This window comes from Ranitomeya imitator, chromosome 9 (genome assembly GCF_032444005.1).
Source record: "Ranitomeya imitator isolate aRanImi1 chromosome 9, aRanImi1.pri, whole genome shotgun sequence".
Classification (NCBI taxonomy): Eukaryota; Metazoa; Chordata; class Amphibia; order Anura; family Dendrobatidae; genus Ranitomeya; species Ranitomeya imitator.
Genome location: NC_091290.1, coordinates 132,027,102 through 132,051,749, shown reverse-complemented (window position 1 = coordinate 132,051,749; position 24,648 = coordinate 132,027,102). Strand labels below are relative to the sequence as shown.

The 24,648-nt window shown below is 42.7% G+C and overlaps 1 protein-coding gene across 3 annotated transcripts in view; it reads left to right on the top strand.

The window, feature by feature from the left end:
- The window catches only part of PIEZO1 (piezo type mechanosensitive ion channel component 1 (Er blood group)), a 167,996-nt gene that overhangs the window by 80,659 nt on the left and 62,689 nt on the right, over window positions 1-24,648 (top strand). For 2 of the 3 annotated variants that reach the window (XM_069738930.1, XM_069738932.1), the window contains exons 3-10: window positions 736-858; window positions 4,179-4,221; window positions 4,910-5,075; window positions 6,490-6,673; window positions 7,500-7,713; window positions 21,766-21,937; window positions 22,071-22,190; window positions 22,326-22,419. In XM_069738930.1, the coding sequence (XP_069595031.1) occupies window positions 736-858; window positions 4,179-4,221; window positions 4,910-5,075; window positions 6,490-6,673; window positions 7,500-7,713; window positions 21,766-21,937; window positions 22,071-22,190; window positions 22,326-22,419 (1,116 nt within the window). The remainder of the gene's footprint in view (window positions 1-735; window positions 859-4,178; window positions 4,222-4,909; window positions 5,076-6,489; window positions 6,674-7,499; window positions 7,714-21,765; window positions 21,938-22,070; window positions 22,191-22,325; window positions 22,420-24,648) is intronic. The other variant, XM_069738931.1, reaches the window with a different exon arrangement.

The window sequence follows — 24,648 nt, the reverse complement described above, 5'->3', positions numbered from 1 at the left end:
TGTATATGTGTGTGTATATGTATGTATGTATATATATATATGTGTGTATGTGTATGTGTATATATATATATATATATATATATATATATATATATATATATATATATATATATATATATATATATATATATATATATATATATATATATATATATATATATATATATATATATATATTATATAAATTGTCTAAGGGTTTTTCCGTCTGTCTGTCCTGGAAATCCCACCTCTCTGATTGGTCGAGGCCGCCAGGCCTCGATCAATCAGCGACGGGCACAGCATCGACGTAGAAATCCCGCGTCTCTGATTGGTCGAGGCCGCCAGGCCTTGACCAATCAGCAACGGGCACAACGACGATGATGTCATAAAGGACGTAGAAATCCCACGTTTCTGATTCAGCGACGGGCACAGTATCGACGTAGATGTCATAATGGTTGCCATGGCGGCGATGATGTCATAAAGGTTACCTCGACCAATCAGCGACGGGCACAGTCTGCCGCGTATTCTGGAATCATCATTGTCCATATACTACGGGGACATGCATATTCTAGAATACCCGATGCGTTAGAATCGGGCCACAATCTAGTGTATGTGTATATGTATATATATATATATATATATATCTACATAATTTGGCACTTTTTTGCCTTTTTTTTGAAAACTCTGCATAGCAATACAGATGACCCAGCATTGGTTGTATTTCAGGCTTTGTTACCCGTTTCTTTTCACCTCCAGGTCATACGGGCCGTCTACTGAAATTTCTGCTGTCCATCAGTATCATCTTCCTTTGTTCACACTTCATATTCCTACTCTGCCTCCATACAGTGCCGGGACTGGATGACCTGCTGGGACACAACTGTAAGTACTGCAAAGACTGTGGACAAGGGTGAGAAAGTCATGGGATATAATATATATATATATATATATATATATATATATATATATATATATATATATATATATATATATATATATATATATATATATATATATATATATATATATATACTAGCTGAAGAGCCCGGCGTTGCCTGGGCATAGTAAATATCTGTGGTTAGTTATAGCACCTCACTTCTCTTATTTTCCCATCACGCCTCTCATTTTCCCAATCACATCTTTCATTTTCCCCCTCATATCTCTCATTTTCTCCCTTACACCTCTCATTTTCTCCCTCACTCCTCTCATTCCCCCTAACACTTGTCATTTCGACCTCACATCTGTCATTTTCCGATCACTCCACTATTTTCCCTCACTCCTCTCATTTTGCACTCACCTTTTTCATTTTCACCTCAGTATATACATGTTTGTCATCTCCCTTATATATAGTATACACCTGTATGTCATCTCCTGTATATAGTATATACCTGTATGTCATCTCCCCTGTATATATAATATACCTGCTGTGTCATCTCCCCTGTATATAGTATATACCTGTATGTCATCTCCTCCTATATATAGTATATACCTGTATGTCATCTCCTTCTATATATAGTAAATACCTGTATGTCATCTCCTCCTGTATATAGTATATACCTGTGTCATCTCCCCTGTATATAGTATATATCTGTGTGTCATCTCCTCCTGTATATAGTATATGCCTGTATGTCATCTTCTATATATAGCATATACCTGTATGTCATCTCCTCTTGTATATAGTATATACCTGTAGGTCATCTGCTCCTGTATATAGTATATACCTGTGTGTCATCTCCTCCTGTATATAGTATGTACCTGTATGTCATCTCCTCTATATAGTATATACCTGTGTGTCATCTCTCATGTATATAGTATATATCTGTGTGTCATCTCCCCTGTATATAGTATATACCTGTGTGTCATCTCCTCCTGTATTAGACCTCATTCACACATTATTTGCTCAGTATTTTTACCTCAGTATTTGTAAGCTAAATTGGCAGCCTGATAAATCCCCAGCCAAGAGGAAGCCCTCCCCCTGGCAGTATATATTAGCTCACACATACACATAATAGACAGGTCATGTGACTGACAGCTGCCGTATTTCCTATATGGTACATTTGTTGCTCTTGTAGTTTGTCTGCTTATTAATCTAATTTTTATTTTTGAAGGCTAATACCAGACTTGTGTGTGTTTTAGGGCGAGTTTCGTTTGTCAAGTTGTGTGTGTTGAGTTGCGTGTGGCGACATGCATGTAGCGACTTTTGTGAGATGAGTTTTGTGTGGCAACATGCATGTAGCAACTTTTTGTGTGTCGAGTTGCATGTGACAGGTTAGTGTAGCAAGTTGTGTGCAGCAAGTTTTGCGCATGGCGAGTTTTATGTGTGGTGCCTTTTGAGTATGTGCAAGTTGTGTGTGAGGCAACTTTTGCATGTGCTGCAACTTTTGTACATGTGGCAATTTTTCCGCGTGTGCAAGTTTTGCGTGTGGCGAGTTTTCCATGAGGTGAGTTTTGCACTTGTGACGAGTTTTGCGTGAGCCTAGTTTTTGCATGTGGCGAGTTTTGCGCATGGCGAGTTTTGAGCGGCGACTTTTGTGTTTCGACTTTTATGTGGCGAGGTTGGTGTATGTGTGGTGAAATGTGTGCTGAGGGTGGTATATGTGTTCAAGCACGTGGTAGTGTGTGGCGCATTTTGTGTGTGTCCATATCCCCGTGTGTGGTGAGTATCCCATGTCGGGGCCCCACCTTAGCAACTGTACGGTATATACTCTTTGGCACCATCGCTCTCATTCTTTAAGTTCTTTAAGTCCCCCTTGTTCACATCTGGCAGCTGTCAATTTGCCTCCAACACTTTTCCTTTCACTTTTTCCCCATTATGTAGATAGGGGCAAAATTGTTTGGTGAATTGGAAAGCGCGGGTTTAAAATTTCACCTCACAACATAGCCTATGAGGCTCTCAGGGTCCAGACATGTGACTGTGCAAAATTTTGTGGCTGTAGCTGCGACGCCTCCAACACTTTTCCTTTCACTTTTTCCCCATTATGTAGATGGGGGCAAAATTGTTTGGTGAATTGGAAAGCGCAGGGTTAAAATTTCACCTCACAACATAGCCTATGAGGCTCTCAGGGTACAGACGTGTGACTGTGCAAAATTTTGTGGCTGTAGCTACGACGCCTCCAACACTTTTCCTTTCACTTTTTTCCCCATTATGTAGATAGGGGCAAAATTGTTTGGTGAATTGGAACGCGCGGGGTTAAAATTTCACCTCACAACATAGCCTATGATGCTCTCAGGGTCCAGACGTGTGACTGTGCAAAATTTTGTGGCTGTAGCTGCGACGGTGCAGATGCCAATCCCGGACATACATACATACATACACACACGCACACGCGCGCGCGCACACACACACACACACACACATTCAGCTTTATATAGTAGATAATATATAAATATATTATTTAACCAATTAAGTCATCTATTTAATGAAAAAAATAAAATAAAACACACACACAAAATATATATATATATATATATATATTTATTGTGTGTGTGTTTTATTTTATTTTTTTCATTAAATAGATGACTTAATTGGTTAAATAATATATTTATATATTATCTACTATATAAAGCTGAATGTGTGTGTGTGTGCGCGCGCGCGTGTGCGTGTGTGTATGTATGTATGTATGTCCGGGATTGGCATCTGCACCGTCGCAGCTACAGCCACAAAATTTTGCACAGTCACACGTCTGGACCCTGAGAGCATCATAGGCTATGTTGTGAGGTGAAATTTTAACCCCGCGCGTTCCAATTCACCAAACAATTTTGCACACATGTGTGCCAATTAAGTCATCTATTTAATGAAAAAAATAAAATAAAACACACACACAATAAATATATATATATATATATATATATATATATATATATATATATATATATATATATATATATATATATATATATATATATATATATTGTGTGTGTGTTTTATTTTATTTTTTTCATTAAATAGATGACTTAATTGGTTAAATAATTGGCCTGTGAATGGCATTGCAAGATTTTGAAAAAATGTCTTTGCTGTGAACAATTTCAATACTCCAGAGCATAATGGGGGGAGGCACGGTAATATCACCTTAAGTCCTGACAGCTCTACAAATGCAATATATTATAAGGACTGCGCTAGCACTTCTAAGTGCGAGCGCAGTCTTTAAGAGCGAGTGCAGTCTTTACTGGCTAAACCTTATTTTTGTGTCGACCTTTTTCAGGCAGTGACTGGGAAGTTCTTGCTCGCCATATTGGTGTTACCAGGTACGTGCATCCACAAAACAAAATGCGGGGGTTATCCACTACTTTGATGTTTATGACCTTTCGTTAGGATAGGCCGGCAATAACAGATCGATATGTATCTAATATCTGACAAAACCACATCTTTTGTCCATTATTTTTAAGCTTGTCTAAAATTCTCCGTTTTTGGCAGATATGTACCGCTGACAACATTCTGTTCTATCCGTACAGAACGATCATGTTCATGATTGTTCTGTGCCGCACAGAAGAAGTGTGGTTGGTCTATGGCCGCGGGTTAGCAAGTCTTGTTCTCTCTCAAAGTAGGCAATGAGGTTATCAAGTTCTGGAGTAGGAGCCCTAAAAATTTCCAGCTCTTTGATATATAGAGAAGTCCAATTTTCAGGTCCGGATCTGGTGGAATTTTGTAATCCTGAAGACCTCCATGCACAATGCTTGTCTGTCGTTAAAGGAGTTTCACCAATATATATAGAGAATTGGGGCTTTGAAGAGCTTTGTATGAATGGAGTGGTGGTCAATCACTGACGGCACCACTCCACCCATTCTCTATGGAGCAGAGATATGAATGATCAACCAGAGTCCTGGTTGAGAGTGGTGGTACCAGCAATCAGGAAATTGACCCCTTTCCTGTGGATAGGCGATACATTTTAATCTTGGTTCCGTGTCTCTCACAATCTTTCTTGCTTCCCTCTAGGTTGGATATCTACGACATTCCTAATACAGTGCGGATGGTGGCCCCAGATTTCGGCATGTTCCTAGTGTCTGCGATTTGCCTCGGCTTGTGCAATCGTTTGACCCGACGACCGAAATGTCCGACGCCGCGTGAGAGACTGAGCAGGTCATCAGAGCTTCTAGAGCAGGTGGGATCGGTGGCCAGAATAAGAGCTGGCGGGGCTGTGGCGTTGCTGTGTGTCTATTACGCCCGCGCACTTCCCGTAACCTCACTTCTCCAGGGGTTTTTATACCAGCCTTTTCCATACCATATAATTTTCTACACCCCCATGTCCTGATTTATTAACCGTCCTCTGTTCTCGGCAGCTACAGCTTGTCTACACCAGGATCGGGTTATACGTGGGAGAATGTTGACTTAACTCGTCCCTTTGCTGTTATATTTATTTTCATGTCATATTTCATTTTTCGACTGTTCACTTCTCTCCTATCTAACCCCCTTCTCTGTTTCCTTTCCCCTGCATTTTTCCACTACACCCTCCCTCCGTGCATGTGCCGAGATGTCCGGCACAACTCCCAGCCAGTTTTCTTTTTTCTGTTTGCCCGTTGTGTTTATTTACGTTGATGTTGGCACAACCAGCTGTGCCGACCACGTGACCTCCCCTACTGTCAGTAACCCGTCACCCAGGCTGTTCTGTATGAGCAGATGTTGTAATGGTTTAACTCTACGCTATCTGTAATATACATACGCTCCGTCAATGCTTGCTTTTCCGCCCGAGGGTACAATCTTATGGGGATCCGGTGATTTGGCTCCTTTCACGCTGGGTCAGGACTCGAAGTTCTAAGGAGATGCCAGAGTGGAATTAGACCCGTGACCGGCAGATGTGTATTGTGTGACTAAAGGGTGCTGGAAATTCACTTAGTCCCAGACTATGCCAAGAACTGAGCAGATCGCTCTCCCCGAGACGTTCTCGTCGTCCTTCACTGTGAGAGAAGAATGGAAGCTTCTGTGGTTCAGACTTGTTTCATCCTGACAATGTCATAATGTTGGCGTAGAGCGGCGTGCAGGAATCTGTACGTTTGTGCTGTGATACTGACTTTTCCGCCTATGTATTATTTAATAATTTATTACATAACTTAACCCTATTCCCAATTTTTTTCCCCTTTTTGGGTTCACCATCTTGAGATTTTATTATCCAGGTCACTGAAGAACACTTTTGATCTCTCTGCAAATACTTCAATAGACCGTTCTCCAAGCACAAACACTTTTGTTTTTTAAGGGTATTCTACAAGTTTAGTTTCGATCTATTAGGTTCCCATCTGCAGGAAAATCGACGATCCGCTTATCTACAAGAGTTCGTTCTAACAAAAACCAAAGAGGACAAGCAAAATAGTGACCCGACTAACTCTTTATCCACTTCTTTCCAGGCGATGATGGACTGTCGTTGATCGGCTATCACAATCATTCAAGTGTTACATGTCACCCAACGTTTGATCGTTGTCTGTTTCCATCAATTTTGCAATTGTTGATTATCATTCGTTCCAAGTCTGAAAGAAAAATAAGGCCGTACGTGTCTCATCCCTTTTTTTTTTTTTTCTATTTAGCAGGAGGAAGAGGAACACCAAGCAGTAGTGACTGAAGATGAAGTTCCAGAGGGTAAAAAAGATAATGAGGAAATTCAGATGTCTCTGCAGGATGGCGTGCTGGCCTCACGGCTCAGAGAAGCTGCACACAAACTATTGGAAGCCGTGTGGAAATCGCTGGCTCTTTTGCTGCTGGCTCTGGCAGGTAATGAGGCTACGCTGCTTGTCGTGCTAGGCACAGTATGGTAGTGCCAAGGGAACCTGACCAAAGGTTAATGCTGCTTGAACCACGGGTGTACATATTCATGTATCTGCAGCGTTTAGGAGTAAAACATACACGGCTGCAGAAGTATATAGCCAGTGGTTCAGGCAGCCTTTAATACATAGATCTGACTCAATGTAAAGCATCCATATAGTTAGTATCTGTATACAAGATTAAAGACGCAAACAATATGTATTGAAATGAAGTTGAGCAGGTTACTCTGAAAAATTGGTTGGCCAACTTATTCCTGATGCTAAAATATCCCTTAATTCGGCTGCAAACGCAGCACGTCCTTTATTCTTCTGCATTTTGTTGGTCACCTAAAGGGATATTTATTTCATGCATACATGGCTTATAAGTCTCCTCACTCTGAACTGCCAGGCCTGGCTTGTCACCCTCCACAAGGAGAAACGTTACCCCTTAGACCGCATTTATAAAGCTACATTTTTGTCGTTTTTCCATAATCGTCGTTTATCACCTGTCCACTCTGGTCATGCGGTGAAAAGCAACGGGGTCTTTGGGTTCCCAATTCTAAGGATTAGTGGGGAGCCCCAGCGATCAGACACTTATTACCGATTATGTGGATAGATGATAAATCTCTATTAGGGAAAACCGCTGTAATGGTATCTGCACATGGGGTATTTTTGCTGAGTTTTTGGAGCAGTTATTGAGTACGATTCAGGGTTTCCACTCCGAAAAACTGCTTGAAAAACTCTGTGTGTGATATAGCCTAAGAATGGTGTGAATATGCATCCTGTTTTTCTTGCAGGCATCACCGTGCCTTCTGGTTTTTCGGCAGTCTATTACTTAGCCTTTGTTGGCCTGTGCACCTGGTGGGCTTGCCACCTCCCCATCAGCCACGTGGGATTAAACACCCTCAGTGTCATGGTTGGCTTTTTCACCGGTGGTCACATCATCTGTCTGTACGGTTACCAGTCTCCATTCATTCAGAATTTCTTCCCTCCGCCGGAGCTGTGGGCAAGGTATGTGCCACTTTGTCATATTGTCATATAGCTATAGACAATCGCCTAAGCTCGTTTACACTGGCCGACCAGCCCCGTAAACGACCGTCAATTGTCCATGTAAATGCGGATTGATAGTCACTATTTAGACCGGCTGATCGTTCTTCTGATGTGCACAGAACAATCGCTAATAGATCGTTCTGTGCAAACAGCCAGCATTTTTCTCAGCAGCACAAGTCATATCTGCACAAAGCAAACCTAAAAATCATTTCACCCGACAAACAAGTGTTCTTCTTGTTCGTATGGTGATCGGCTGCCCGTTTACTGTGCTTTGTATTCTGCGTAATCTGTAAATGCGTCCTGATCGGCCGTCGTTCTTCATCTGTAGGGATCGTTTTTTCTCGATCGGTAACAACGAATTATAAATGAGCCCTTCTCCATCATATGCCACGTCTTGGGTCTTGCCTTTTTAAAAAACTTAAACAAAAAGCAGTAACTTTATAATTTTATTGCTTAACTGTGAAGTACGGTGTCCGGCACAGTGTCTCTTTACTTGGCTTTTTTTTACAAGGCTTTTAATGGTTTCCTTTACTAGATATTGTTTATTGTAACTTTGTCCAAGATTGTAAATGCGTATGAATGAAGCTATATGGATACACACCGTGGGAACATTTCTCATTTAGCATGCTTTTACTCCTTTTTATGCAATGCCTTTGGTAGGGGATAGGTAGGCATCCGCATCTAAACTTGAGGGGAAAATAAGACCCCGAGAGGAAACCAATATTTTGCAGCACATCCACCTTTTATATGAACAGGGCTTTGATGTCAATGTCAGTGCAAACTGTATGGGGATAAACGATTCTAGTATATGGGTTTTCTAGACCCTTTTAGGCCCGGCACCTTTCCAGCTTTTATATCCCACTTTGATCGCGGAAATTGGAGGCAGAAGACTGCTACAATGTAATCCTGGTATATACTATAATGTAATTCTATACAATTCATTCCCAGTTCTGATAAATGGCCTTTAATGTCTTCATACTATGGATTACCGCTCTCCCCCAGGGTTTATGTAGGGTCTTCGTGTGTCCTTCACTACATTATGACTAGGAGTCTGTTGACCCATCGTAAAAAGAGGCGATTACGTTGTTGACTCGTTATCAGACGCCTCTTTCCATTAGAAGGCTTTTTCTATACTTTTTGAATAGAAGACCTTCGCAATGTTGACTTTCTGTTGACACTTTGGGCAGCTCATAGTCTGCGAACGACAAGGTCGGCAAACCTGTAGGAGGATATTGTGCTACCAGAAGATGGTGAAGATAGCCGTATTGTCCTACTAAGGGCTTGTTTCATCATTCGTTGGTTTATTATTAATTTATTTGGATCATAAGATGTTCTCTAGTCCAGGGGTCCCCAACTCCAGTCCTCAAGGCCCACCAACATGTCATGTTTTCAGGATTTCCTTAGTCTTGCCCAGGTAATAATTGCATCACCTGTGCAATGCAAAGGAAATCCTGAAAACATGACCTGTTGGTGGGCCTTGAGGACTGGAGTTGGGGACCCCTGCTCTAGTCTGTATATGCCGATCATATGGACTGGACTAAGACCAGGGGCGGGCTATTCCTTACCACATTTACCAGCTCGGCTGATTCAGTTTTAATCCTATATGTTGTCGGACCATTTCCCCATTGTCAGCCCTCATGGGTTTATTGACCGACTAGCAGTGAAGACAAGGGACATTGTACTAAAGAAAGTTCTTAGATATTGTACAGCATACATACGGTCTATATACCGTGCACGATTGAAGCTTCTAGCTTTGGCGAAGGCTTTTATTTCTCATTCCCATTACTGTGCCCAGTGCACAAGGTCCATAAACATGTGATTGGTGGAAGAACCTGGCCGGACCTCAATGTACCTTTTGGATAAACTAGACGTTAAATTGGGACAGGCCGGGCTCACAATCGAGGTCCGACCTCACAAATGCACTAATGAATGAAGGTGCAAAAATTCCCATAGACGCGCTAAAATCTTGCTAATACACATTTATATATAATAATCGGTCCGAGAAACATTCTCAGAATAATCTACTATATAATTGTCTAAGGGTCACTTCCGTCTGTCTGTCTGTCCGTCTGTCTTTCTGTCACGGATATTCATTGGTCGCGGCCTCTGTCTGTCATGGAAATCCAAGTCGCTGATTGGTCGCAGCAAAACAGCCACGACCAATCAGCGACGGGCACAGTCCGGGAGAAAATGGCCGCTCCTTCCTCCCCACAGTCAGTGCCCAGCGCCCGCATACTCCCCTCCAGCCACCGCTCACACAGGGTTAATGCCGTCGGTAACGGAACGCGTTATGCCGTGGTTACCGTTACCGCCGCTATTAACCCTGTGTGTCCCCAACTTTTTACTATTGATGCTGCCTATAAAGCATCAATAGAAAAAAATGTAATGTTAAAAATAATGAAAAACCAAAAATCTGCTATACTCACCCTCCGTAGTCCGCTGAGCCGCTCGCGCCGGCCGCCATCTTCCGTTCCCGTCGATGCATTGCGAAATTACCCAGAAGACTTAGCGGTCTCGCGAGACGGCTAAGTTATCTGGGTAATTTCGCAATGCATCCTGGGAACGGAAGATGGCGGCGGCCGCGCGCGTATCGCCGGAGCTTCGCTGGATCCCAGGGGTGAGTATATAACTATTTTTTATTTTAATTATTTTTTTTTAACAGGGATATGGTACCCACACTGCTGTATACTACGTGGGCTGTGTTATATACCGCGTGGCTGCTATATACTACATAGGCAGTGTTATCTACTATGTGGGCTGTGTTATATACTCCGTGGGCTGTGTGATATACTCCGTGGGCTGTGCTATATACTACATAGGCAGTGTTATATACAGCATGGCTGCAATATACTGCGTGGGCAGTAGTATACGTAATAGTCACGTAGTATATTGCCCAGTGACGTAGTATATTGCCCAGCCACGTAGTATATTGCTCAGCCACGTAGTATATTGCTCAGCCACGTAGTATATTGCACCAGCCACATAGTATATTGCCCAGCCATGTAGTATATTGCCCAATGACGTAGTATATTGCCCAGCCACGTATGTAACAGGTTAAAAAAGACTTAAAATAAACATATACTCCCCTTCCGAGGGCCCTTTGTAGTGCTGTCGCCTGTGTGCGGTGCACGTGGCAGCTTCCGGTCCCAGGGTTCGTATGAGCGCAGGACCTGTGATGACGTCACGGTCACATGACCGTGATGTCATGGCAGGTCCTTCTCGCATAGCATCCTTAGCACCGGAACCTGCCGCTTGCACTGCCGAGGACAGTGCGCCACGTCCGAGGGTGAGAATAACCTTTTTTTTTTTTTTTTTTTGGAACATTAGATCTTTTCACTATTGATGCTGCATATGCAGCATCAATGGTAAAATCTTGGTCACACAGGGTTAATCGCAGCGGTTACGGAGTGCGGTACCCGCGGCCCCCGTTACCGCTGGCATTAACCCTATGTGAGTGGAGGTGAGTATGCGGGCGCCGGGCACTGACTGCAGGGGAGTAGGGAGGGACTAATTGGACTGTGCCCGTCGCAGATTGGTTGCGGCAGCCATGACCGGCAGCTGGCGAGACCAATCAGCGACGCGGGATTTCCGTTACGGAAGTTGCAGACAAAAAGACAGACAGACAGATGGAAGTACCCCTTAGACATATATACAGTTAGGTCCATATATATTTGGACAGAGACAACATTTTTCTAATTTTGGTTATAGACATTACCACAATGAATTTTAAACAAAACAATTCAGATGCAGTTGAAGTTCAGACTTTCAGCTTTCATTTGAGGGTATCCACAGTAAAATTGGATGAAGGGTTTAGGAGTTTCAGCTCCTTAACACGTGCCACCCTGTTTTTAAAGGGACCAAAAGTAATTGGACAATTGACTCCAAGGCTATTTCATTGACAGGTGTGGGCAATCCCTTCATTATGTCACTCTCAATTAAGCAGATAAAAGGCCTGGAGTTGATTTGAGGTGTGGTGCTTGCATTTGGAAGGTTTTGCTGTGAAGTAAACATGCGGTCAACGGAGCTCTCCATGCAGGTGAAACAAGCCATCCTTAAGCTGCGAAAACAGAAAAAACCCATCCGAGAAATTGCTACAATATTAGGAGTGGCAAAATCTACAGTTTGGTACATCCTGAGAAAGAAAGAAAGCACTGGTGAACTCATCAATGTAAAAAGACCTGGGCGCCCACGGAAGACAACAGTGGTGGATGATCGCAGAATAATCTCCATGGTCAAGAGAAACCCCTTCACAACAGCCGACCAAGTGACCAACACTCTCCAGGAGGTCGGCGTATCAATATCCAAATCTACCATAAAGAGAAGACTGCATGAAAGTAACTACAGAGGGTTCACAGCACGGTGCAGCCACTCATAAGCATCAAGAATAAAAAGGCTAGACTGGACTTTGCTAAAAAACATCTAAAAAAGCCAGCACCGTTCTGGAAGAACATTCTTTGGACAGATGAAACCAACATCAACCTCTACCAGAATGATGGAAAGAGAAAAGTATGGCGAAGGTGTGGTACAGCTCATGATCCAAAGCATTCCACATAATCTGTAAAACCCGGCGGAGGCAGTGTGATGGCTTGGGCATGCATGGCTGCCAGTGGCACTGGGTCACTAGTGTTTATTGATGATGTGACACAGGACAGAAGCAGCCGAATGAATTCTGAGGTCTTCAGAGCCGCCATACTGTGTGCTCAGATCCAGCCAAATGCAGCCAAACTGATTGGTCGTCGTTTCATACTACAGATGGACAATGACCCAAAACATAAAGCCAAAGCAACCCAGGAGTTTATTAAAGCAAAGAAGTGGAATATTCTTGAATGGCCAAGTCAGTCACCTGATCTCAACCCAATTGAGCAGCATTTCACTTGTTAAAGACTAAACTTCAGACAGAAAGGCCCACAAACAAACAGCAACTGAAAACCACCGCAGTGAAGGCCTGGCCGAGCATCAAAAAGGAGGAAACACAGCGTCTGGTGATGTTCATGAGTTCAAGACTTCAGGCAGTCATTGCCAACAAATCGTTTTCAACCCAAGTACTAAAAATGAACATTTAATTTAACCCCTTTACCCCCAAGGGTGGTTTGCACGTCAATGACCAGGCCAATTTTTACAATTCTGACCACTGTCCCTTTATGAGGTTATAACTCCGAAACGCTTCAACGGATCCTGGTGATTCTGACATTGTTTTCTCGTGACATATTGTACTTCATGATAGTGGTAAAATTTCTTTGATAGTACCTGCGTTTATTTGTGAAAAAAACGGAAATTTGGCGAAAGTTTTGAAAATTTCGCAATTTTCAAACTTTGAATTTTTATGCAATTAAATCACAGAGATATGTCACACAAAATACTTAATAAGTAACATTTCCCACATGTCTCCTTTACATCAGCATAATTTTGGAACCAATTTTTTTTTTTGTTAGGGAGTTATAAGGGTTAAAAGTTGACCAGCAATTTCTCATTTTTACAACACCATTTTTTTTTAGGGACCACGTCTCATTTGAAGTCATTTTGAGGGGTCTATATGATAGAAAATGCCCAAGTGTGACACCATTCTAAAAACTGCACCCCTCAAGGTGCTCAAAACCACATTCAAGAAGTTTATTAACCCTTCAGGTGTTTAATAGGAATTTTTGGAATGTTTAAATAAAAATGAACATTTAACTTTTTTACACAAAAAATTTACTTCAGCTCCAATTTGTTTTATTTTACCAAGGGTAACAGGAGAAATTGGACCCAAAAAGTTGTTGTCCAATTTGTCCTGAGTACGCTGATACCCCATATGTGGCAGTAAACCACTGTTTGGGCGCATGGGAGAGCTCGGAAGGGAAGGAGCGCTATCTGACTTTTCAATGCAAAATTGACAGGAATTGAGATGGGACGCCATGTTGCGTTTGGAGAGCCACTGATGTGCCTAAACATTGAAACCCCCCACAAGTGACACCATTTTGGAAAGTAGACCCCCTAAGGAACTTATCTGGATGTGTGGTGAGCACTTTGACCCACCAAGTGCTTCACAGAAGTTTATAATGCAGAGCCATAAAAATAAAACAATTTTTTCCCACAAAAATTATTTTTTAGCCCCCAGTTTTGTATTTTCCCTAGGGTAACAGGAGAAATTGGACCCCAAAAGTTGTTGTCCAATTTGTCCTGAGTACGCTGATACCCCATATGTGGGGGGGAACCACCGTTTGGGCGCATGGGAGGGTTCGGAAGGGAAGGAGCGCCATTTGGAATGCAGACTTAGATGGAATGGTCTGCAGGCGTCACATTGCGTTTGCAGAGCCCCTAATGTACCTAAACAGTAGAAACCCCCCACAAGTGACACCATTTTGGAAAGTAGACCCCCTAAGGAACTCATCTTGATGTGTTGTGAGAGCTTTGAACCCCCAAGTATTTCACTACAGTTTATAACGCAGAGCCATGCAAATAAAAAATATTTTTTTTTCCACAAAAATTATATTTTAGCCCCCAGTTTTGTATTTTTCCAAGGTTAGCAGGAGAAATTGGACCCTAAATGTTGTTGTCCAATTTGTCCTGAGTACGCTGATACCCGATATGTGGGGGGGAACCACCGTTTGGGCGCATGGGAGGGCTCGGAAGGGAAGGAGCATCATTTGGAATGCAGACTTAGATGGATTGGTCTGCAGGCGTCACATTGCGTTTGCAGAGCCCCTAATGTACCTAAACAGTAGAAACCCCCCACAAGTGACCCCATATTGGAAACTAGACCCCTCAATGAACTTATCTAGATGTGTTGTGAGAACTTTGAACCCCCAAGTGTTTCACTACAGTTTATAACGCAGAGCGGTGAAAATAAAAAATCTTTTTGTTTTCCCACAAAAATTATTTTTTAGCCCCCAGTTTTGTATTTTCCCAAGGGTAACAGGAGAAATTGGTCCACAAAAGTTGTTGTCCAATTTGTCCTAAGTACGCTGATACCCCATATGTTGGGGTAAACCCCTGTTTGGGCACACAGGAGAGCTCGGAAGGGAAGGAGCACTGTTTTACTTTTTCAACGCAGAATTGGCTGGAATTGAGATCGGACGCCATGTCGTGTTTGGAGAGCCCCTGATGTGCCGAAACAGTGGAAACCCCCCAATTATAACTGAAACCCTAATCTAAACACACCCCTAACCCTAATTCCAATGGTAACCCTAACCACACCTCTAACCCTGACACACCCCTAACCCTAATCCCAACCCTATTCCCAACTGTAAATGTAATCTTAACCCTAACTTTAGCCCCAACCCTAACTGTAGCCCCAACCCTAACCCTAACCCTAGCCCTAACCCTAGCCCTAACCCTAGCCCTAGCCCTAACCCTAGCCCTAACCCTAACCCTAGCCCTAGCCCTAACCCTAGCCCTAACCCTAGCCCTAATGGGAAAATGGAAATAAATACATTTTTTTTTATTTTTCCCTAACTAAGGGGGTGATGAAGGGGGGTTTGATTTACTTTTATAGCGAGTTTTTTAGCGGATTTTTATGATTGGCAGCCGTCACACACTGAAAGACCCTTTTTATTGCAAAAAATATTTTTTGCAATACCACATTTTGAGAGCTATAATTTTTCCATATTTTGGTCCACAGAGTCATGTGAGGTCTTGTTTTTTGCGGGACGAGTTGACGTTTTTATTGAAAACATTTTTGGGCACGTGACATTTTTTGATCGCTTTTTATTCCGATTTTTGTGAGGAAGAATGACCAAAAGCCAGCTATTCATGAATTTCTATTGGGGGAGGCGTTTATACCGTTCCGCGTTTGGTAAAATTGATAAATCAGTTTTATTCTTCGGGTCAGTACGATTACAGCGATACCTCATTTATATCATTTTTTTATGGTTTGGCGCTTTTATACGATAAAAACTATTTTACAGAAAAAATAATTATTTTTGCATCGCTTTATTCTCAGGACTATAACTTTTTTATTTTTTTGCTGATGATGCTGTATGGCGGCTCTTTTTTTGCGGGACAATATGACGCTTTCAGCGGTACTATGGTTATTTATATCTGTCCTTTTGATCGCGTGTTATTCCACTTTTTGTTCGGCGGTATGATAATAAAGCGTTGTTTTTTGCCTCGTTTTTTTTTTTTTTTTCTTACGGTGTTTACTGAAGGGGTTAACTAGTGGGACAGTTTTATAGGTCGGGTCGTTACGGACGCGGCGATACTAAATATGTGTACTTTTATTGGTTTTTTTTTTTTTTATTTAGATGAAGAAATGTATTTATGGGAATAATATTTTTTTTTTTTTTCATTATTTTGGAATATTTTTTTTTATTTTTTTTACACATTTGGAAAATTTTTTTTTTTACTTTTTTACTTTGTCCCAGGGGGGGACATCACAGATCAGTGATCTGACAGTTTGCACAGCACTCTGTCAGATCACTGATCTGACATGCAGCGCTGCAGCCTTCACAGTGCCTGCTCTGAGCAGGCTCTGTGAAGCCACCTCCCTCCCTGCAGGACCCGGATCCGCGGTCATCTTGGATCCGGGGCTGGAGGGAGCAGGGAGGGAGGTGAGACCCTCGCAGCAACGCGATCACATCGCGTTGCTCCGGGGGTCTCAGGGAAGCCCGAAGGGAGCCCCCTCCCTGCGCGGTGCTTCCCTGCACCGCCGGCACATCGCGATCATCTTTGATCGCGGTGTGCCAGGGGTTAATGTGCCGGGGGTGGTCCGTGACCGCTCCTGGCACATAGTGCCGGATGTCAGCTGCGATAAGCAGCTGACACTCGGCCGCGCTCCCCCCGTGAGCGCGGCCGATCGGCTATGACGTACTATCCCGTCCAGGGTCAGATAAGCCCAGGGCACCTCGACGGGATAGTACGTCTAAGGTCACAGAGGGGTTAAAATTATTTAATCTGTCCAATTACTTTTGGTCCCTTTAAAAACAGGGTGGCACATGATAAGGAGCTGAAACTCCTAAACCCTTCATCCAATTTTAATGTGGATACCCTCAAATGAAAGCTGAAAGTCTGAACTTCAACTGCATCTGAATTGTTTTGTTTAAAACTCATTGTGGTAATGGCTATAACCAAAATTAGAAAAATGTTGTCTCTGTCCAAGTATATATGGACCTAACTATATATATATACAGTGGGGCAAAAAAGTATTTAGTCAGTCAGCAATAGTGCAAGTTCCACCACTTAAAAAGATGAGAGGCGTCTGTAATTTACATCATAGGTAGACCTCAACTATGGGAGACAAACTGAGAAAAAAAAATCCAGAAAATCACATTGTCTGTTTTTTTAACATTTTATTTGCATATTATGGTGGAAAATAAGTATTTGGTCAGAAACAAACAATCAAGATTTCTGGCTCTCACAGACCTGTAACTTCTTCTTTAAGAGTCTCCTCTTTCCTCCACTCATTACCTGTAGTAATGGCACCTGTTTAAACTTGTTATCAGTATAAAAAGACACCTGTGCACACCCTCAAACAGTCTGACTCCAAACTCCACTATGGTGAAGACCAAAGAGCTGTCAAAGGACACCAGAAACAAAATTGTAGCCCTGCACCAGGCTGGGAAGACTGAATCTGCAATAGCCAACCAGCTTAGAGTGAAGAAATCAACAGTGGGAGCAATAATTAGAAAATGGAAGACATACAAGACCACTGATAATCTCCCTCGATCTGGGGCTCCACGCAAAATCCCACCCCGTGGGGTCAGAATGATCACAAGAACGGTGAGCAAAAATCCCAGAACCACGCGGGGGACCTAGTGAATGAACTGCAGAGAGCTGGGACCAATGTAACAAGGCCTGCCATAAGTAACACACTACGCCACCATGGACTCAGATCCTGCAGTGCCAGACGTGTCCCACTGATAAAGCCAGTACATGTCCGGGCCCGTCTGAAGTTTGCTAGAGAGCATTTGGATGATCCAGAGGAGTTTTGGGAGAATGTCCTATGGTCTGATGAAACCAAACTGGAACTGTTTGGTAGAAACACAACTTGTCGTGTTTGGAGGAAAAAGAATACTGAGTTGCATCCATCAAACACCATACCTACTGTAAAGCATGGTGGTGGAAACATCATGCTTTGGGGCTGTTTCTCTGCAAAGGGGCCAGGACGACTGATCCGGGTACATGAAAGAATGAATGGGGCCATGTATCGTGAGATTTTGAGTGCAAACCTCCTACCATCAGCAAGGGCATTGAAGAAGAAACGTGGCTGGGTCTTTCAACATGACAATGATCCAAAGCACACCGCCAGGGCAACGAAGGAGTGGCTTCGTAAGAAGCATTTCAAGGTCCTGGAGTGGCCTAGCCAGTCTCCAGATCTCAACCCTATAGAAAACCTTTGGAGGGAGTTGAAAGTCCGTGTTGCCAAGCGAAAAGCCAAAAACATCACTGCTCTAGAGGAGATCTGCATGGAGGAATGGGCCAACATACCAACAACAGTGTGTGGCAACCTTGTGAAGACTTACAGAAAACGTTTGACCCCTGTCATTGCCAACAAAGGATATATTACAAAGTATTGAGATGAAATTTTGTTTCTGACCAAATACTTATTTTCCACCATAATATGCAAATAAAATGTTAAAAAAACAGACAATGTGATTTTCTGGATTTTTTTTTCTCAGTTTGTCTCCCATAGTTGAGGTCTACCTATGATGTAAATTACAGACGCCTCTCATCTTTTTAAGTGGTGGAACTTGCACTATTGCTGACTGACTAAATACTTTTTTGCCCCACTGTGTATATATATATATATATATATATATATATATATATATATATATATATATATATATATATATATATATATATATATATATATATATTCACACAAATCTCCTTCCTTTTCCTGGAACGTAAATAAAATCTAAAAAAAAATCCACGTGATAGGTGAATATGCTGGTAACCACCACAAGGGGGCGACTTGGTACTTTACTGTTTTGCACTGTCTTCATTTAGCTCCCCTTGGTGGTGACCGCAAGCATCTACAATTTCATTAATCTAATTCTGTCTTTGCGAAGAGCAGCAGCCGATTTTTAGAGGTTTGCATGAAAAAGTAAATAGCTCGGGGAAAAGAATCGGCGCAGTCATGTGAAGAGGACGTTGGCCGTTGGCTGAAATATAAATCTTGACTTGTATCAACACTGAGCAATGCAGCCATTAATCTGGTCTCATTCAGCCGCTGATTAAAGGAACCTCATTGCGTATTTTGTAGCTTTGAGGATATCATTTCAGGAAGTTTAATTTTCATGGAACAGAAATGTTAATTTTTACCGCCACCCAAAAAGTAATTCATCAAGTTTTGGTGGTCGAGGATGGAATATCTGATTATTTAATAAGAGAATTTCAGACGTGACGGTTCGTGTATCCGTCCTGTAAGAATTTAGAGTGGAAAAACGGGACTTGTCACACATCGGTGTAATGTCAGCAGGCTGACATAACTCGCTCCTCTTAGCCACCTCGCACTTACGTGCCCGCCATCCACGCCGCGGCCTGCCAACTTCATGTAAACGAGTAATAAAATACAGACCGGCGTATACAATCCCCAGAAATGTGTGGACATGTTTCCATAAAATGATTGAAGCGATTGCTTACAGTATGTCGGGGGGGTTTCATGCAAAGTAATGGCAGCACAGGCCAGAATTCAACATCGATGTATGTAAATGTGTCCGGAGGTTCCCGGCACTGGATATGTATTACAAAAAGTGGCGGCTTCTTACTGGTAATCCCATAAAAAACCGTACAAGATGGCTGAGAACCAGGACCACACACGATTGCATTCAACAGAAAAAAAATGGAAATTATAGGCCAGTACCTAAGGCGGCAATCTCATTACCCGAACCCCTATGCCCTCGGTATACTGTACCAATATCCAGACTGACCAGGAGTCTATGCTGTGATGGACTGTTCAGGCACCACATTGTGTATATTCCTATATTTCCAATAATGCCGATTTCCGGAGGGGTTTAATTACACGACATGTTGTGTAATTGGCGACTATATAGGAGCAAAAGAGTTCCTTACAAAGAAGAAAGTGAGGCTAATGCGAGCCACTATATCTATTAGCCGGGAATGTTTGCTAATTAAAAAAGTTTTATTTTCAGCAGATTATCAGTACAACATGTCTGTGAATATTTCTGCACCGTATAAAGAACAGTCTTTCCTTTTGTGTTCCTTGTGTGTGTTGCGGCCAGCGGAAGTCTCCAGTGCTTTGCTCGGACCTGGGTGCCGTTCTCTGGGTTCATTACTTGGCGTTTGATGGTGAAATTAAGGGAAAACCTGAAAAAACAATAAGCACAGTAGGGTTTTATCCGAGTGACCATGGAGAGGTCAAAGGCTATGGTGTTCACCTGGTATGGTGGTGTGACCACTACCGCTAATAGGCTTAGACTGCTGCAGACCTACAGATCGATATAAGCAAAAAAAAAAAGGGTTAATTCAGTGTCACTAGTGGATCAAGGATGAGAAATAATTAGTATCTGGAAATGTGATTTATTTATTTATTTTATTTTTTTAACGCGTTTCCAAGTTCAACACCTCTTCACGAAGACAAACGATACAAAACTATAAAATGCTAAAATAATGCAGAAAAAATAAAACTGATGGAAGCCATCCATTATATTTTTGTATTTTTATTTTTCCTACATGGTTACTCATATATACATTGCAAACTATTTTTAATGTTTATTGCAACAAAACAAGTCTTTGCTTTCTTTATTATTGCTTTTTCTGAAAAAAAACATTTTTCCGATCATATGACATTTCAAGTCTGGTGACCTAAGCGCCTTTTTTAATGTTCGGTCTATTTATACCTGCATTGTGCCTCTCTCCTGCACATTGGGGTTTGTCCTAATGAAGAAGTTTTAGATTTCGACATTCCACGTTTCTGGAGGCCAAGTACCACCTCATCCTTGATCCACTGGCAGCACAAAATTCACTTTATTGCCATTTTTTTTGTCTATATCAATTTTCACATCGTGTCAGATGGTGTATTTTATTTTTTTTTTGTCCTGATGAAGAAGCGGGTATGCTTTGAAAGCATTCGCATAATAATCCACAAAACCTCTTTGCGTGGACCTGGATCTACTATTTTAACTACCAGCAGCGCAGAACAACCACAACTCTCCTTTCCTGTGTTTTTTTTTTTTTCTATGGTCTGAGGACCGGTGGACCTTTAGCAGCTGGGTCCTTTATCATAAAAAATAGACGTGCAGATCTCTTTTTTGTTTTATAGCTTCATAAAAGCCCTGCGTCGCTGAAAATGAGTTTGTCGTGTGCGGAGGACACATTTCAGCAGCAGCAGCTTTCCTGGACTGTAAACAGGGCTGCGAATGTGTCCGCACAAGTGTATATAGAGCAGTTACATTATATTATTAGCTGGCCTATAGATCACTAGAAGGATAACCCCAATACAGATAAGTGCTGCATTTAAGCTGCCAGAAGACTTAATAAATATGTATAACGTGACGTAACGCTGAAGCCGATGCATAATCCGACTGATGGAGACACGGGAACTCTCAGTAGCTGCTTGTATCTGACATGATAAGATCTGGTACGTTACTTATTGGATATCTTTTTTAGGATGCCAGGAAAGTGACATGGCAAGCGAAACGTTTGGGTTCGGAGTTGACGTCTTTAGTGCTCTCTCCCGGGGGTTCGTCTCGTTGGCTGCCAAATTGTAAACTTTGCACGGAATAGTGCGGGCGAGTGTGCCAACGGATGAAGATACAGCGCAAGATTTATTTTATGGGTAGATCCGGAGGCTCTGGGCTCAGAGATAGTCACTCCTCCAGATAAAAGCCATATACTTAGTGCCAAGGACCGAGATGTCGCTGACCTTCCAGGATGGGATGGATGCAGTCTATGGAGCCTCGGAGCAAGGGAGACGCAACCTGGCGGGTTCATGCAACTCGTACCATCAATGCGTCTCTCACTTGCATGAATATTTATGGAAATTTGTTATGGTTTGTTTTTTTTATACTATGGCGAGGTATTTTTTGTATGTTGCACTACTGATGTGTTGTTTCATGTGTTTCATTGCAGGCTTTTTGGTCTAAAAGACATAATTATCCACACCAATTGCACGGGCAGTGTCGATGAACTCCTCCTCAACCAGAATCATGACTGGCCGGTTTATGTCAATCCTGGGATACTGCTTCTTCTGTACTATGCAGTGATCTCTGTACTGAAGCTGAAGACCCCCAGCACCGAAAGGGTAGGGAACAAAGATTGTATTAATATTGTGTTGATGTATACGGTCACGGATGAGCCACGGGATTGGAAAATCTGCACCAAATCTGCCTAGTATAAAAGTGACCTATTATTGACAATGCCTTGTAATCCATCAGAAGGGGGATGGAGTGGAGACGAAGGCCGCGGACCCCCAGAAATCTGCACAAGAGGACCTGGAAATGGCAGAAGTGGAGTCGTGGAGAAAGGAAAGATACAGTGTGGGCGAGGAGACAAAGGTGAGACGTGGCCTAAAAAATTATACATGCAAATAAAATATTTTGATGCCAATGAGATTTTGCACCCGGAGAACGAAGTTGAATGAATAAGCAGACCCCAAAAATAATTTAAAATGGTTCGTTTACTTTCATCAGCCCATGTTACCGCCGCAGACGAGCGAAGCCGCAGAGATCGATCCGCAGGACTGCACAGTTCACGTCATCCAGCCCGAGTCCAGACACAACCCAGGTACGGATTCTTTACTGCTAAACCCTACGGATCACGGAGAATCTGTCCGCACGGTGTTATGTGAGATTGATAGGTTCTTGTACCCTAAGAAAAATGACACCTTTTCTGTAGAGCATGGATGTGCCAGTCATGAGAAATCTAGGGGAGAAGCACTGAGCAAATTTGAGACAGAATGCACCAGGATGGGCCTACAAGGCACCTAAAGGGAGGTGAATAGGCACCTACAATTAATAATCAAGTCAGGTTTATTGAAAATCCGGCAAAGGTTTTTAGGGCAGTCGCTCCCTGGACATTGATGCCATGAGAAGTCGCAGATTATAGGGCACGTACTACCTGTTATTTAGGATGCTTGTAATGCGCAGGTTTGCCTACTATGTAATCACCAGGTCCCAGAAATGGTGGTCTGACCTTGGGCTTCACAATGACACCTATACTTGTCGTCGTTCACATTGTGCCATTACGGTCCGCTCTGGTATCCTAGTCCGACTGGTTTAGCAAGTTTTATATTGGTCCAATGAGGATATGTGGAATTGTGTTCACAGCAAATATTACACAAAGATCTGCAAACAAAAGTTTTGCTTTGTAGTTTTTTCTTCTTCCCTGCATGTACCTGATTCTTATCTCATGTACATCAACAATTGAAAAATTCAAGGGGTCTTTCTATCTCATTATGTTGTAGGTGTAATAATATTAGGAAATACCTGCAATTAGAAATGATTTATAGTTCTTCTGATTAGCGATGTCGCTATCCCCATGCTGTAGCTAAGGTATCCATAGTTACAGCCACTCATATAGTGACAGCTAATGGCTGTAACCATGGATCCCTTAGCCCTGCACATGGGGTAAGCAACATAGCGAATCAGAAGAACTATACTACATTTCTAATTGGAGGTATTTGTTAATATTATTACACCTATTATTATATAACGGGATAGCATCTTGGAGATGGGAATACCCCTCTAAGTCGTTTTTAAGCTGCATCTACCCCAAAATATGATCATAATTCTCTTTCAGCCCTGGTGTTGGTGGCCATTGTTGCTGTCGTGTTGTGTCTATGGGGAGATGTGTCAGTCGTGGGGGCTTTCGTGGTTCAGGACCCCTTTTTGACCTCCTGTTGTCCTAGATTTACAGGTTTTATTACTGAGCGAATCTTCCTATGGCCGTTGTTTCCTCGCAGTCTGTTTCTTAATGGCATTTTCCACTTTCTAACTCTCTGCACATTGCTGCGACTGCCAGTGCATTTCTGAAGCAGCGAGCATTTGTCACGCTTCAGCTGGCAGAGCTGGCGGCAAATCTTGTTTTATATGGAAGAAACATCTAGTACATGATTAATATGAGTTTTCCTTCCCTACAAAGGACGCCTTTAGTTAGATGTTTCTGGTGATGTAAAGTGCTGCAGAATTTCCACCATGTAGAATGGATGAATAAAGAAAAAATAGAAATCCCATCAATATTCGGTGTGAACTCCCTTTGCCTTCAAAGCCGCATCGATTCTTCTAGGTACACTTGTCCAGGTCTTGAAGGAATTCGGTAAGCAGGTTAAGGTACCGTCACACATAACTATATCGTTAACGATATCGTTGCTTTTTGTGACGTAGCAACGATATCGTTAACGAAATCGTTGTGACAGCGACCAATGATCAGGCCCCTGCTGGGAGATCGTTGGTCGCTGGGGAAAGTCCAGCACTTTATTTTGTCTCTGGATCACCCGCTTCACTGGTAACCAGGGTAAATATCGGGTTACTAAGCGCAGGGCTGCGCTTGGTAACCCGATGTTTACCCTGGTTACCGTTGTAAATGTGAAAAAACAAACACTACATACTTACATTCCCGGTGTCTGGTCAGGTCCCTTGCCGTCAGCTTCCCGCACTGACTGGTGAGCCCGGCCAGCCGTAAAGCACGCTGTGCAGCGGTGACGTCACCGCTGTACTTTACGGCCGGCGCTCAGTCAGTGCGGGAAGCTGAAGGCGAGGGACATGACCAGACACCGGAATGTAAGTATGTAGTGTTTTTTTTTTTTACATTTACAACGGTAACCAGGGTAAAAATCGGGTTACTAAGCGCGGCCCTGCGCTTAGTAACCCGATGTTTACCCTGGTTACCAGGGGACCGGCATCGTTGGTCGCTGGAGAGCTGTCTGTGTGACAGCTCTCCAGCGACCAAACAGCGACGCTGCAGCGATCGACATCGTTGTCGGTATCGCTGTAGCGTCGCTTAGTGTGACGGTAC